Below are 17,190 nucleotides of genomic sequence, written 5' to 3'. Positions count from 1 at the left end.
TTTTCAATCGCAGTGATGAAAGAAATGGCGGAAACGAGAGGTATTGTAGGTATTGTGGCGTGAAGAAAAAAATATTTATATACACGTGCGATGAAAATTTTCCTATTGACAATAATGTGACTAGGTGATTGATTCTACGAGCTAGAATAAGTAAAATATATTCCGTAATAGTAAGAGTGAATCAAAGGAGCTAGTTATATTATTATTATATATATATATATATACATTAATTTTTTGCTTCGGGATAATTTAATTGATCGAAACTTGACTAACCAAAATAATATACATGATTTGTGTAAGTGAAAGAAATAATTGCGAAAATTTTAGGTGAGAATTGTTTTTTTGGAAAAAAAATAGAAATATTTAGTGAAGTCAATCGATTTTTCTTAATTTCAAGATATGTGTGTATTCAAGCATACATATTGTTAAGTATAAAAATTAAAAAGCATATTGTGAGTGAAACTTTGGTTATATTTGTCAGCTATATATAGGGATGGGAAATGTTCGCGGTTGAGCAGTTCGTTCTTGTTCGGTTCGATACTTTGGTTCTGATATGTTCTGATAAAATTTTGATATTAACTCGCAGTTCTGGACCGAACTGACCAAAAACCATTATGGAACCAGTACCATTTCATCCAATCAAATCGGTTCACAATAGTATCGGCGTGAGCCGGTTCCCATATATCAGTTGACAGTCCTAAAATAATTAATTTAAGAAATTTAAAAATATATTACAAGAATTTTTCGGGCTTCTATTCTAATATATAAAAATTTATAAAAACTAATCTTCAGTCAACAGATCATTTACTCGGCTAGAAGAATAACCAGCTCCTCTTCTCTCGAAATAATTACAGCCAGTATAAATCGTGAAATTTATCCAGTAACCAGCCCCGAGTGGCCGTTCAGGCATTCAATTGTCGATCATCGAAGGTTGATAACGGCTGATTTGATGTTCCCGCAACAATCAATTCAACGGTAATGTTTGTACGAAGGTCACCAAACACAAGGTTTTTATCGAATTGCCTTTTTAACATCAACATCATTCATGACTATCAAGTACTCCTCATCCGTAATTTCGCATTGTGTAATGACACACAACCTTCATCACAACAAATTGTCATCCATCAATCACTATCTTGTTTGTTTTGGTAAGCAACACACTATTTATATGCAAACACATTATATGTTTGGGCTAGTTTTACAACGATTTTACATTGATCATCTGTTGTAGAACTGATCATGGATCAATCTAGATCCCACATGAACTTGGTGTGATTATCTATAGGCCAGTCATCATATGTGAACGAAATATTTACCTTCATATTATTTGGTATTCTTGAGGAAGAGGAAAATTTACCATCTTCGCTTAATGTTTTCTCTTCATAGTAACTTTTTAAATGATTAAATGCACGGGATAATACTTTGAATAATCGTGCGCTCCTGCTAATGATGAAATGGTACTAAAGGTAGGAAAGTAATTAAGTGATCAATTATTACTTTTCCAGATAGACCGAACTAAGAACACCCAGCAGAGCAATTGTTATGGATGGACAATTGCTACTGAATTTTGGTTTTCATGTACTGTATGACAAACGGTCATGTGACTATATAATAATCAAGGTCAAATTTGTAGTGCTGGCCGGAATTATCGGTAATTTTTCACCCGAAACAGGAAACTATCATATAACAAATTCACTCTATACCGAACTAAACCTCCTGGAATAGAGGTTCGTTATATCTAGTGGTAACCGTACTTTGAAACGATCTAAATTTCAAGCGCCAATAGTGCAGATTCGTGTAACAATTCAACATCATCGCTCGTCTAAATAGGCTAGAAAAGATGATTTTCAAAACATTTAACCACATAGAAATTGATTGGTTCCCCAATCTTTATAATTCTCATAGTTGCTCAAACCATTTTGACACTCATCTAGTTTCTAGAGATAACAAGAAATCACGTCTGGCTTTTGATACCTAATTACCTATACATCGGACTCGTCAGATGCCGGATCTTCAACTAATTAGTTAGACGTTCATCTTCAGTATTAAACTTTTCGACATATCTTGAGTAAGTGGATCAACCATTTTCATATCCATTCGTAATATGGTTATTCTCAATATTCTGAATAGGATATTATTTGGCATTATTAATAAATGAATAACACGGATAAAACAACTTCTTCTATTAATGACATCAAAAATCGCTTTGAAATCTTTTAATAATGATAAAGAAAGTTGTTAAAGATATAAATAATATGTAAAATTATGTTAAAAAGGTAAAAAGATAAAATTTCATAGAAAAGAAATTATCGAATCGAGCACTTAATACACAAAGATATTATTATGCAATCACCGTAGAATCATTGATCACGGGGGAGCCTTGATGACAATGAATGAGATCAAGGCTGACGGATTTATACCACGAGACTAACGTCCCGTATACAATTTTTAACTGATGATAGAACTTTTAAGTGTCGTATATACAGTATACACGTCGACAGCAAAAATCTTATAACAACTTGTAACGTCGTGTCTTAATCAGTTGTACAACATTTCTAACCATTTTTAAGTTTCTGATTCAATTTAAAAAAAAAAAGAATTTAACTTATTCATAAAAGGCGAAATAGATAGAATTTTTGATTAGGTTATGTTTGCATCTCTATTGTGGAGGAACAGATCAATTCAATAGAAGGTGTAGACAGAAATTTTGATAATTAGGGGTATGCAAGTCAATTTACTTTTGATCAGAATCAATTACATTTAAAAGGTACTAAAAAATCAAATGCTTCAGAAAGTTCATGTATAGGCCAAAAGATTGTAATTCTTGATCTAAAAATCATGAAAAAATTCTCGTTATACCGAATATCACTAATTAACCAATCTAAGATTGTAAGTCAATTTATTAAAGTAAGTACAAAAACCATTGATACAAAAAATTACAAACTAAAAGAACTACTGGCTCCCCTATATACCATAGTAAACTGCCCAGACAGACGAACTCAACCTTGCCAGAATTTTTTTTTTTTTAGTAAATATAACGAAGATTTTTTGCAAAATAAATTCTAACATAATGGGTAATTTGATATTGATTTTTCTCAAATAAGCAAATTTACTATTATAAACTATTTTATCAAAAGATGGTGATTTATGTTTCGCAGTTTTATTTGTCTGAAGTTTTACAAATAACATGATTTTCCTATATTTTACCGCATTATACACTTTACCGAATAATTCGTTATCGGCGGCATTAACGAATTGTCTCATAACGAAGGCGGAAGATCTGACGCCTACTTATAGTATCCATGTGGTATGGATGAAAGAGCACTACTAAAGATACTTTACATTGCGTTGCATGCAAATGAACCTATCGTCGATTTGGCGCTTCGGAAATTCTATCGATTAAAATTTAATGATCGGCAGGACATGATATCAAATATAGGGTCAAAATGAAAAATGAACATGAATAGATAATCAATTTAAGTAGTTCATTTTGATGTGATGTAACATTGCAACAACCCATTTATATCCATCGTAATAGAGGGTTTTTTTTATCCTTTTTTTTCTAACTATGCATATTGTGTCCAATCTGATTTCCTTGGCAAATTCGTGTAATTAAATCATACTGATTTATTGTGATATTTTAAAATTCTTATTTAAAAAAATTAAATTAACCTAGTTGATAATCGAATGAACAGCGGATTTGATTGGACTTTTGTTAGGAGAATATTTATGGATATAAATAACACACATTATATCAATATCTGTTTTGAATACGTGCAACTACTGTGTTTCTTTTACGTAACGGGAATTGGAATTCGCATTATATTTACATCTTGATTCTAATCTATAATTATAATTCTAATCATAGGAATCTAAGTGCATTTATCGGCCGAGAAAGTGCCAGAACCTAATTTTTTTTTTTTGTTTAATTTGGACTTTTTTGGTTATTATATGATTTTTAATGATCTCCGATATAGATAAATATCGTGCAACAAAACAAAATCAACATTTTCCCGTTTTTAAACAATACTTATGGGTATATTCATTTTTGTAATTATTAATTACTAAATATAAATTGATTGATGCAGAAGTTTATAGTAACAAGAATCTTTGAATCTTAGTCGTTGAATTGTTTATTAACCAAATATGTAAAGTAATCGATAATTTTTCCCATTGTACAATGTGAATATTTAACTACTTTGAATGTAAGTGACACAAAAGTTTTTATTCTGCGCCACTTCAATGACGAATTTTTTTATGAATACTCTGCCAGTGAATGGATTATGATAGGAAGACACGCGCGAAAATTAAAAATTCATTTAAATTATCGACTAAAAAATTTGAAAGGGCAAAAAAAAAAATATCAAAATTTTGAATATAAAATATTCAAATTTGGAGGGTAATATTCTTTATTCTTTTGCTTTAAATTAATTTACTCATAAAATTTTCTTGATTTGATATTTGTTACCTGATCATGTTGATACTCTTTTGCTCGGGTACTTGTAATTAATTCAACGACTTCTTGAGAATTTTTTCTAACATGAACAATATTTTAAAGAAATAATTTCATGAGGCCTGTTTATATTTTAACTAAAAAAATGCATATGATACAATACTACATTATATTGAATTGATTTAATATTAGTACTCCCTTTACCTTCTGATCCACATCAATCTGATGACATTTCACTTTCCCTTATTTCGGCATTTTCCTGATTTCCTCACTACCACATTATTTCTTCATTTCGAGAGTAAACAACAAGAACAATGGAATAAAATGAAATGTTTGGAAAATTCTAACAAGAGCAGCAAGATCTTTTCAGCAACAACAACGTATACGAAAACGAAAGCGTATTATTAATGACGTAATCAATTTTGGAACGAAGAAGAAAGATAGTTTAGAACGAGAACGAACATTCGGATGACTATTAAAAAAAAACATAATGTTAGAGAAGGAAACACTTAGATTATCTTTAGATAATTATTGCATCGTGTAAGTAATTTTGTATAACACTTTGTACTTTTATTCTTTAAATCAAACAAATAAATATTATATTCTAATTGCATACAATTACACGAATGTATTGATTAGCATAAATTTGTCCAATAAATTGCCTCAACTTTATTATGAAATTTATTATGAAATCAACGATCAGTCGCGTGCGATTAGTTGTATATGAAATTGACTTATGAAAATCAAACAAAAATCATGTGGTCACATAATTTTCGATCAAAACTGTAAACAATAAATGAGTTACGATATATAATATCTCAAAGTTGAACTTTGGGTAATATATATTATAGATATTACCTTATTCACCGAACTGCTTCTCGGTTTGGTGATATTCTAACGTCCCTGATATTCTAACATTCCTAATCATGCTTCATATAAATAAACCAATAAGCTATTTAGTATTTTACCTATAAAATTCAATATATGATGTAATGCGTAAAAATATTATGTAATAGTACCTTAATCTAAATAAACGTCAAAAACAGCATGAATGCATGATCCTTTTTGGCTGCATAATAACTAGTATATCGATATCAAGTAGTTTATTGTAGTGTATCGGCGCGGGTATGTCCATGTCCATGATACTGCACATTTGTTGATCGAATGCGTCATAACACATATTACGTAGAGCCAGTAGAGCCTTGGCGCGGAAAGACAATAATAGAATATTCCGAACTTAAAATAATTTTTCAAACAGTGGAATAAGTTCTTGAATCCCAAATATTTTTTTCGTTTTCGAGTTTATTTTCGCAATATAATTTCTTAGAACAAGGACTGAACGTGAATTATAAATTAAAATTAATAAACCATGAAACACAAAATATATAAATGTACTAAATGTACTGTACTATAAATAAAAATAAATCTGAAACAAAAATAACTAAATGAAGTGTAACTTTCATAAAAACAGTCCATGTCCAGATTTTTTAGTAGTATATACCGAATGTGACGTTGCACAAATTACACAATATGGAAATTAACCAATAATATTCTCCATAAATATGTTTTTAGAAACAATTATAATATTATTTTTGGGTATATGTACCGGAGATGCAGATTAACCGGAAATACTTTATTAAAAAGCTAAAACATTCAGGGCTTATGCGGAATTAATTTATTTATTTATTCTTACATATTGATGGACTTTATGGGATTGAATTAATTTCCAAATTGAATTTTTTAAAACTTTAACAAAGAAATTTTGATCAAACACAGTTTTATAAAATTTATTAAAATTTTCTCAAGAAAATCTTGTGAAATAAGATTTTATATCAGTGCGACCATGTTAACTTTTCCTTTTTCTTTTATAGATTTACATATAATATTATTAATCATTATATTATTATTGTTTATATCTCAATTATTATGTATTACATTGGACAAAATAATTTGTGTAATAAATAAATATTCATGTATTGTATGATTATGTCCATCTCTTTATTTTTTTTCTTTTTCGATTATGCGTAAACATTTAGTATTATTTGTGACAATTTAAATACCCATACAGGGTGAATAAATTATTTAAAACACAATTAAAAATTGTAAATCCTATCTCCTTGTTAAAAAAACGACTCTTTTTTTCAAATTTCGGTTTATTAACTCCGTTTTATAAATGTTACATTCATAATCGAAATTTTTTTTTAAAAAGCACGTTTTATCTTTTATTTTATTTTTTTTTTTCATCAAAAAAATTTCAAAAAACTTTCCTTAGACATAAACATGAGTTCAATCCATAGCATTCATAGTGAACATTCAGATTTAAATGATGATAATTCAATTATTTTAGAAACTAGATTATCGGATATACAAATTAGAGAATATGATGAGACTCTCAAGTTATTGGCAGATGACCATAGTTTGTAAGTGTGTTTATAGGTTTTTTTTTGATTTTGATTTTTTTTTTTTTTTGAAAAATATAATATATATGCGCACACACACTAAATTTTCTCTTAAAATATTATCTCTTCTTAGAGCATATAATTATGCATTAGAAGAAACTATTCGTTTAATGGATAATTTGGTTGGTTGTCCTAAAGAGGATATTGAAGATAAGATAGGTATGGTTTTCTCGTTACCCCTTCGTTTTAATATCACGTGATTTACTTCGCTTAACCTAACTATTTTTTTTTTTTCTTTTTAGTGGTGAACTTTGCTTTTAAAGCAGCAGGACATCTTTCAAATTATGAATGGATTTGTTATGATAATTCAACTATAGCGCAACTAGAATTTTTTCTGTAAGTTTAATTTAACAAAATAATTCATTATGTTGACTCATTTCACTTTTACTAATCGTTTAATCATTTTTCAATTTATTTATGTAGTCACGCCATGTCTTCAGTGTTGCATATACTTTCCAAATCTATTAAAATGATAGATTCAAAGACTCGTGCTACTTTTTATAAATCAATTTCAAAATTTTGGGCAATTTATAGGAATACGAAAATAATTAACTCAAATATCATATTCAGTCTTCGTGAAATTAGAAATTGTTTACGAAAGATTAAAGATGACAAATCTAATGCTGATTTAGCATTCAAGATAGGCGGTAATTTTTTTGATGTTGTCGTTAGCGTTGCTCAAAAAGAATATTTGGCCGCTTTTGGTTCCTTTATTAAAGTTTTAGATGTGAGTATTACTTACACAACTTTTTTTACTTATTTATATAAATAAATTTTATTTATTTTTATTTACTTATTTATTTTATTCTCTACATCAATAGTTCGAATATCCTGCTGGGGAATGGTATTACGATTGGATAGATAGACGTGAAAAATTTTTTTTATTATGTTCACAAAATATTTCCGAATCAAGATCCATTAGAAAGTTTTATAGAAATTTAATGAAATTATCAAAGAAAGAATTCGTAAGAGTGAAAAGAAAGAATACTAAGTATCGAAAATTTGAATACAAAATGCTAAAATCTGGAGGGTAAATACTTTTTTTTTTTTTAGTTATAATATGTTTATATACTTTTTTTTTTATAAAATTAATTAATTAATTATTATTTATTTAATTATTTACAGCTTAATAGGAGGATATTCTTTACCTGATAATATTGAAACTCTTTTATTTGGATACTTACAATTAATTCAAAAACTTTTCGAAAAATTCCCTCTTCAATTAAATAAATATCTTAAAGATTTAATTTCATTCTGTAATGAAATAGTTGAAACTCATGTGAAAAAACAATTAACATTTAAAGCTATAGAAATTTTATATTTTATAAAAGAAAGTACTGAAAACGTAGAAATCAAAAACGAGGTAAATATTTGATTACATGTATTAAATTATTAAAACTTTTTTTTTTTTATTAACATACGAAATTTAAACAACATTAGATTGAATTAAGTTTCGAAACATGGTCCAGTTATCATGTTCCTCCACCAACTCCTCCTGTACGATCTTTATCCGCTCCTCCTTCTTTTCATTATGCTTCTTCACAAAATAAACCTAATGACATCATTACTTCTTCGCCTAATGGAGAACCTTTTCAATATAACATGCCTCCTGATACTCCTGTTTCGGCATATACTTCATTTTCTTCCCCACCACAATCTATTTATAATCCTGCCTCAAATACTCCAACTCGTACTTTAACTCCTTTATCTCAAGAGGAAAAGATTTCTTTATCCAAAGAGGAAAAAACTCCTTTATCCCAAGAGGAAAAATCAAAAAAACGTCGTAGAATAAGCGTTCGAGAAATTCCAACAAAAGTAACGAGATCTTTATCAAGTTTAAAACAACAATGTACACGTAAACGTATAATCGATGACGTAAAAAGATTGTTTGCAGAAAGACTTAAGATTAAAAAAGATATTGAGCATACTAAGAAACATTATAACGAATTACTAGTGAATACTAAAGATGAAGATAAAGCTATTGATAAAAATTCTGATAATTTTTCAGATTCAATTTTGGCAAAATTGAATGAAATTTTAGAGGAAAAAAGAAAAGAAGCATCATCACCTTCATTACCACAAATTCCATTCGTTTCTGAACCTGAACCAATTATTTATAATAATTACGAGATCAAGAATATATATAATACTCCAGAAACTCGCGAAATTATTATATATAAATATATAGAAAGTGATAATAACGCGAAAATCACTAATAAGGATGTAAATAATTTTGAAATAAAAGAAGAAAGTAAAAAAATTGAAGAGAGTTGTGACAAAAATACTCGTGAAATTAATGTACATAAAGAAAACGATAATAACGAGGAAGTCATTAATAAGAATATAAACAAACCTAAAGACGATGTAGAATCTTCTGCTGAAACAGTTTTGACTAAAGAAATTAGTGAAGTTGAAATGAATCCCGATAAGAGTGTAGACAATACTAAAGAGGAAGAAGACGAAGTAAAACCTTTTGAAACAATTTTGACTAGAGAAATTAATGAAAATGAAATGAATCCTCATTTAAAAGAAGTGAAAAGCGATAATCTAGAAATTGAAGAGAACGAGAAAAAGGAAAGCAATGAAAATAATGTTGATATTCAGAGTATAAATCCTTCCGAGTCTCATTCAGAAGAAGAAGAACTCAAGAAAGATAATAATATAGATGTTGAGGAAAACGAGAAAGAGGAAAATGATGAAAACCATGTTGTTGTTGAGAATATAAATTCATCCGAGTCTCATTCAGAAGAGGAAGAACCTAAGAAAGATAATAATATAGATGTTGAGGAGAATAAGAAAGAGAAAAATGATGAAAATAATGTTGTTGTTGAGAATATAAATTCGTCCGAGTCTCATTCAGAAGAACAACAACTTAAGAAAGACGAAATTAATATGAATGTTGAAGAGAATGAGAAAGAAGAATGTAGAAAATGTGATGATGGGGACAGTGTACATAGTGTTAGTGAGAAAGTAATCCTTCCTGAAATAATTTTAACTCATTCAGAAGATTCAGTAGTGAAGGAAAGCAATAATCCGAACATAGAAAATATTGTTACAGTAAATCAAGTAAATCAAGTAAATCAAATAAATCAAATAAATCAAATAAATCAATATAATATTATCCAAAATGTCCAAAATGTAAATAATGTGCAACAACCGCAACAACCAGATGATTATGAAGGTTCAGTATTCTTAAAAACCGTTAGGAAAATAGTTAAGGAAGTTGAAAATATTGTTGATAAAGCCGCTAAAGCTCACAGGGAGGCTGTTTTAAGATCTAGTTTATATGATAATAATTCTAGTTTATCCGTTAATGAAATAAAGGAAGATGAAGAAATAATTGAAGAAATAGTTGAAAAAGAAGAAATAATTGAAAAAATGGTTGAAAAAGAAGAAATAATTGAAAAAATGGTTGAAAAAGAAGAAATAATTGAAAAAATGGTTGAAAAAGAAGAAATAATTGAAAAAATGGTTGAAAAAGAAGAAATAATTGAAAAAATGGTTGAAAAAGAAAAAGAAGAAATAATTGAAAAAACAATTGAAAAGGAAGAAGTTGCACTTCAAATCTAAGAAAAAATCTAAGAAAAAATTTTTTTTTTCTAAGTAAATTTAAGATAATTTTATGTAGTTTAATAACCATCAAAAAAAAAAAATTCATCATGTAGTGTTCAATATAACTATTTAATTTCTTTTAATTTCTTTTATGTAATTTATTCTCAGATCATATATAATATACTGTATTTATTAAAATAAATAAAATAAATAATTTATAATTTATTTTTCAATGTACGATACTCTATAATGTACGAGGGACGTTACTCTAACCTAAGAAATTTTCGTAAGAAATTTATAATTTAACTGCTAAAAGTTACTCGATATTTGATGATTTTATTAGCTGAATTTTAATAAATAAAATAGCCAAAAATTATCAGTACATGTACTATTGGAGTATCGGTAAATATAAAGTAAAATTCCGCGAAATTTTGATAATCCTGATCTTCAGTAGATGTTTCATCTGCTTTCAAGTTGGTATTGATTTTAAGTTGCTTATGCCTCTCTTTATCTCTTTAATTTAGCTCCTTATAACGACTTCTTTAAGCCTGTTCTGTTCTCACCGTTCTCATGAACGTAAAAATCTTTGTGTGCATGCGTTTATCACATCATGGACTTTTCGCAAACTCGCAAACTCAGGAGAAGCATATTTATATATTTCACTACTCGCACTACTGAAAGTATCCGTTACGTATGTTGATTTAAGAATATGAAAGAAATAAATTCGTTAATATATAATCAACCACAGCAATCATCAATTAAGAAATATGCCGATATGTTATAAAATACTAATTATAATTTTTATAATATTTTAAAAAAAAGCAGCAAGTAGCTATATACCTACAGCAATCAAACCTAGTAGCACTCTAGTAGCTCTACATATTAATAATAAGAAATTATAGTTAGTAACAATCGTTAAAAACTACTTTAATTCAACATTTACATTATGTGACAAAGTAGTGGAAAATTGGAAAAATTCTTCAATTCAGTATTGAATTCTTTTCATTCCGAATTTGCGAATGATAATAAGTACAAGTATTTCTTTCTTTGATTTTTATTTGTAATAATTTTATACATACATATATACAGTATATTATAAAGTACGAAGGTGAAATTTTAGAAGATATAGAAGATATAAAATAATCATTTTAAATATTTAAAAATTGTAAAGAGAATCCTATCCTAATCTAATAATTTCATATTTTGACATATTTAATAATAAGTTATAATGATTTATGAAGAATCCTTCGTCTGAATTCTTAAATATGGCGACAAAAATTCAATTATCATGTTTTTTTAAAGGTCGAGTCGAAAATCAAACCTTTAAGATCCGATTTAATAATCGATTTAATCGTTTCTAATTGGTTTTTAATCTTCTAATTCCGAATAATCTGAATATTTGATTCCGGCTATTCTAAATCGATTTCTACATGCAATTAATATTAGACGGTAGACATGTCGGGCGTCGATCAATTTTTTTTGCAATTTTATTTTAGCATATCTGTTACTATAATTATTTTCTAGCTTCAAATTCAAAAATAAATAATAAAATAGCGCATCAATTGTCTTTTACTATAAAAAAATCAAAAAAAAAATTGATGTAATTGATGTTAAGAGTTCGGAATTCGAGTTTCGATTAGTCGGATTTTGACGTAAATTCTATTGAACGTAGCACGTAACACGAGCCTATCCGTTTTGAAACACAAGAAACACAAGAAACACAAGAACTGATTCTTCGCCATTTATACTTATTAGAACATATCAATCAAACAGTCATAGAAAAAAACAATTTAGTGTGATTTTTTATGCATGGAAATATAAATAAAGAAAAATGGTTTCAAAGTTTTTTTTTATCAATCTGAAAAAGGGTTCTTTAAGTTTGTTAAAAATAGTTAGCTTTGACATCACAGCTACATCACAGTTCGGAGAATTTTTTCTTATGATATTCAATATCTACACTCGTGGTATTTTTTGACCGTTTTTTAGACTAGTATCGATCTCTGTAGGAAATCTTTTCTCTGCTTAATTTATTCTTTACGAAAATTCCACTATTGAGATGTTTTTTGCAAAGGATTTCTTATCAAGTCTGTGCATCTAATGCGTAACGCCGTGAGTGCATATGTTATGTACTCCGTACACAATGTAAACGGAATAGTACATTATTATTAGATAAGCAAAATGAAAATCTCTCATATATCATAAAGTTATAATTTTACTTAGGATAATAGGTTTTTACTTAGGATAATAGGTGAACTTTGTTCAAATCACTTTTTAGTATTTATTATTAGGTCATATTAGTAACTTAATATGTATATTTTTTTTTATTGGTCTTTTTTTTTTAATGCTATATATATAACGATAATATTAATAAGAATAATATAATACAATACGATGTGTATAGTTGCCAAAAAAAAATAGAATTAATATATTTTTGTCATTCAAGACTACCTATTTTATCATTTAATCAGAAATATTTTTAAGATTGTTTAAGATCATGTATGATTAAATATGATTCGCATACTACTTGCATGATTACGATTGCGATTGTCGGAAGAACTATTAATATATTTTAATTTTTTATTATTTTTTTCTCCCAATTAATATGTGATTTTTCTTTCAAACCTAAAAAATAAAACATGGTTTACATGCTTTTTATTTTTTTAAAAAATTTTAATATATGATTGGTAATTAAAAACTATTGTAGAATAAGAAGGTCAATATACCCAGCACGATTCATTAACAATAGCGTCATTTGTGTAACAAGCCCAAAAAGCTATTTATTTTATCGTATCATTTTTACCAAGACATTATAGCTACTGTAGTTGTCTTTTTTTTCAAAAAAAAAATGACTTCGAACATAGCCATATTAGACCCGCGGAGTAAAAAATATCATGATATTCTCAAATTATTAGCAGATGAAAATTGTTTGTAAGTATGCAAATGAATAAAAAAAGAAATGTAGAGTATATGCTAATTGCTAAATTTCTTTCTTTCCTGAAAACATTACCTATTTAGAGCTTATAACTATGCTTTGAGTGAAACAATTCGTTTAATGGAAGACTTGGTACGTCCTAATGAAAGAATTGAAGAAAGGCATGGTAATTTTGTTTATATTATACGATTTTTATCATTTTAATTCTTCTTTATTTTAACTTTTTTTTCATATATTTAGTGATAGACTTCGCTCTTAAAGCTGCAAAAAGTCTTTCGGATTACAAATGGACTCATTATAATGACTCAACTATAGTACAATTAGAATTATTTCTGTAAGTACACCTTTTTCAAACATGCTACTATAAATTATAGTACGTAATGTTACTCAAATGCTTAACCAATCACATTAAACACTTTATATATTTAGAAACGCCATGTCTTCAGTATTATGCATACTTTCTCAATCTGTTGATATGATTCATTCAGATACTCGTGTTTCTTTATACAAATCTGTCTCGAAATCCTGGAAAGTTTACAGAAAATCAAATTATATTAATGCTAATATTATGTTCAGACTTCGTGAAATTCGAACTTGCTTGCGAATAATTGAAGATGATCAATCAAATCTTGAAAATTTTGTATCAACAGGTAGCAAAGTTATTGAAACTATTTATAATGTTGTGAATAGCGAATATTTGTCCGCTCTTTCTTCCGTTACTCATGTCTTGAACGTAAGTAACATATAAAAAAAAAAAAATTTTTTTTCTTTCAAAATGTTATATCTAATTTTGCATTGCCACATATTGAAATTTTTTATCGCTGCGCCACTTTAATTTAGTTCGAATATTCCGCTGGGATTTGGTATGATGATTGGAAAGAAATGCATGAAATTTATTTTACATTACGTCAACAATCTTTGGAAAATAATCTTCAATTAGATAGTATTAAAAAATTTATTAGGAAATTAATTAAATTGTCAACTAAAGAATTTGAAAGAGTAAAAAGAAAAAATACAAAATATCGAAACCTTGAATATAAAGTTCTTAAAACTGGAGGGTAAGAATAAATTTCATTTTCGTTCTTTTTTTTTCAAATTTTACTGAAACCATTAAAAACCTTTTTTTTTTTAGGGAAATATTAGGATATTCTTTACCTGACAATATCGATACCCTTTTAATCGGATACTTACATTTAATCCAACGTATTCTTGAAGAATTTTTCCCTCAAATAAAAGGATACATTAAAAAAATAACTCCTCTTTGTAATGATATAATTAATACTCATGTGAAAAAACAATTAACTTTTAAAGCTGTAGAAGTTCTATATGTTGTAAAAGAAAATACTCAAAAAGTAGAAATCAAAGATGAGGTAAATAAAAAAAAAAATAAATCCTTCTTATTATAAATAAACGTATATATATGCATGTTTTTCTTATAACCAAAATTAAATTTTTTATAATAGATTGAATCGAATTTCGATAACTGGTCTAATTTTCCTGTCACTTCAACTCCTATGACTACTCCTTCACGACCTTTATCTTCTTACACTGTTTACTCTACTTACACTACTCCTGATACTCCCACTTCGATTCCAAAAAATCGTAAATTAGGTTTTCCAAAAATAAAAAAGACTAATCCTCAAAAAGATCCTCAGCAACAACGTAAACAAATTATTGAAAGCGTAAACAAGTTATTTGAAGAACGACGTAAAATTTACAAGAATATTAATGAAACTAAAACTGAATATAGTAAATTATTAGAGGACAGAGCTATTAATGAGCATTCGATTGTATCGAAATTACAAGAAATTTTAGAGAAAAAAAGAAAAGAAAACGAGAGAAAGGATAAAATTGAATATATCAAATCGTTAGAGGGTAATGATATTGATGAACAGACTTTATTGAAATTAAAAGAAGTATTATGGGGAGAAAGTAAAAGAAAAGATGAAATTGGACTGATTTTATCGAATTTAAAAGAAATTTTAGAGGGAAATAGAAAAGGGGGTGAAATTAAATCGATTTTATCGAAATTAAAAGAAATCTTAGAAAGAAATGTCGAGGAGGAACCAATATTTGAGGAGGCGCCAGCCATCGAGGAGACATCAACCGCCGAGGAAGTATCAATTATCGAGGTACCAGACATCGAGGAGAAACCGCCCACAGAGAAGAAAATATCCAGCACTGACAATACAAATGCTAATGTCATAGAAGAGATTAAGGTTGTTAATCGGGATATAGTTATTCCAGATAATACAGATGCGGTAGTAAATGATATGAATAATGTGAATCATCTAGATAATATTTTTGACGATGAAATGCTTAGACGTCAGAATTATTCAGATGATATAATTATTTCATACAATGTAGTTGTAAATAATGTAAATGATGTAAACGATGTAAATGAAGTGAATATAGTTAATGTTGATAAAATACTCGAACATCAGAAATATTTGGATGATAATATAATTATTTCAAAATGCGCAGTTGTAAATAATGTGAGTGATGTGAGTGATGCGAAGGACTTACTTCAATATAGTATTTATGGTCTTACGGAAGAATTTGATGACACATTGTATCTAGATAACTATGAAATAATTTTTGATGTTGATGAAATACTTGGACATCAGAAAAATTTGGATGATAATATAATTATTTTATATGATGCAGTCGAGAGTGATGTAAATGTTGTAAAATATGTAAATTATATGAATGATGTGAAGGATTTACCTCAATACAATAATTATTATTTTATAGAAGAATTTGATGATACATTGTATATAGATAACTATGAGATAGTATTTGATGTTGATGAAATACTTGGACATCAGAAATATTTGGATGATAATGTAAATATTTTATATGATGTAGTCGTGAGCGATGTGAATGTTGTAAAAGATGCGAATGATGTGAATGATGTGGCGGATTTACCTCAATACAGAAATCATTATTTAATAGAAGAATTTGATGATACATTATATCTAGATAATTATGAAGTGATTTTTGATGTTGATGAAATACTTAAACATCAGAATTATTTGGATGATGTAGTTATTTCAGATAATACGACCGATTTGAATGATGCGAATGATGCGAATGATACGAATGATACGAATGATACGAATGATACGAATGATACGAATGATACGAATGATACGAATGATACGAATGATACGAATGATACGAATGATACGAATGATACGAATGATACGAATGATACGAATGATACGAATGATACGAAGATTTTACTCAATATTTCAGCAGAAAATTATTTATTTAGTTATTGTAATTCCGTAGAAGAGTTTGATGATAAATTATGTCTAATTGATTATGAAATGATTGGAGAAGAAATACTACCACCTCCTCCTTACAGTGAAAAGGATGATGAGAATTTAACTGCATTAAAAGAATCGTTGCCCTCTCCTTATAACGAATGTGATATAAGTACGTTAAAAAATATATTACCACCTAATTATAATAAATTAGATAATAATATCATAATTAATATTATCCAAAAAAATTATATTATATATGTACAAGAGAACAATGTAAAAGAGAACGGTGTACAAGAGAACAATGTTCAAGGTGACGAATCATCATGGTTCAAAACTTTCAAAAAAATCGTTAAAGAAGTAGAAAATCTAGTTGATATGGCTGCTAAAGCTCATCAAGCTGCTGTTGATAATGATAATAAAAGAAGATTATCTAGTAATCCAAGTAAACCTGAATTATCTGAAAAAGAAAAGGAAGCTGCTGCTATAAACGCAAGCATGCCTATGGAATACAATCATATGTAA

General features: G+C 27.8%; 2 protein-coding genes across 2 annotated transcripts; both read left to right on the top strand.

Annotated features, from left to right (window-relative positions):
* Positions 1–6,456: 6,456 nt before the first annotated feature.
* Positions 6,457–10,710, top strand: OCT59_003361 (uncharacterized protein). Its single transcript, XM_025330422.2, has 7 exons — positions 6,457–6,873; positions 6,986–7,071; positions 7,155–7,248; positions 7,336–7,639; positions 7,734–7,942; positions 8,038–8,275; positions 8,353–10,710. The coding sequence occupies exons 1-7, from the start codon at positions 6,734–6,736 to the stop codon at positions 10,480–10,482; spliced, it is 3,201 nt and encodes a 1,066-aa protein (XP_025176999.2). The 5' UTR covers positions 6,457–6,733; the 3' UTR covers positions 10,483–10,710.
* A 2,599-nt stretch (positions 10,711–13,309) lies between these two features.
* Positions 13,310–17,190, top strand: OCT59_003360 (uncharacterized protein; the record flags this gene model as incomplete). The annotated part of the gene is made up of 8 exons (XM_066145564.1): positions 13,310–13,392; positions 13,480–13,562; positions 13,637–13,730; positions 13,826–14,129; positions 14,237–14,454; positions 14,529–14,766; positions 14,860–16,837; positions 16,934–17,190. The coding sequence occupies 8 exons, from the start codon at positions 13,310–13,312 to the stop codon at positions 17,188–17,190; spliced, it is 3,255 nt and encodes a 1,084-aa protein (XP_065996274.1).

Source organism: Rhizophagus irregularis, chromosome 11 (assembly GCF_026210795.1).
Source record: "Rhizophagus irregularis chromosome 11, complete sequence".
NCBI classification, from domain to species: Eukaryota; Fungi; Glomeromycota; class Glomeromycetes; order Glomerales; family Glomeraceae; genus Rhizophagus; species Rhizophagus irregularis.
Note: the sequence above shows the minus strand (reverse complement) of the source record. Positions and strands in the feature narration are given on the sequence as shown.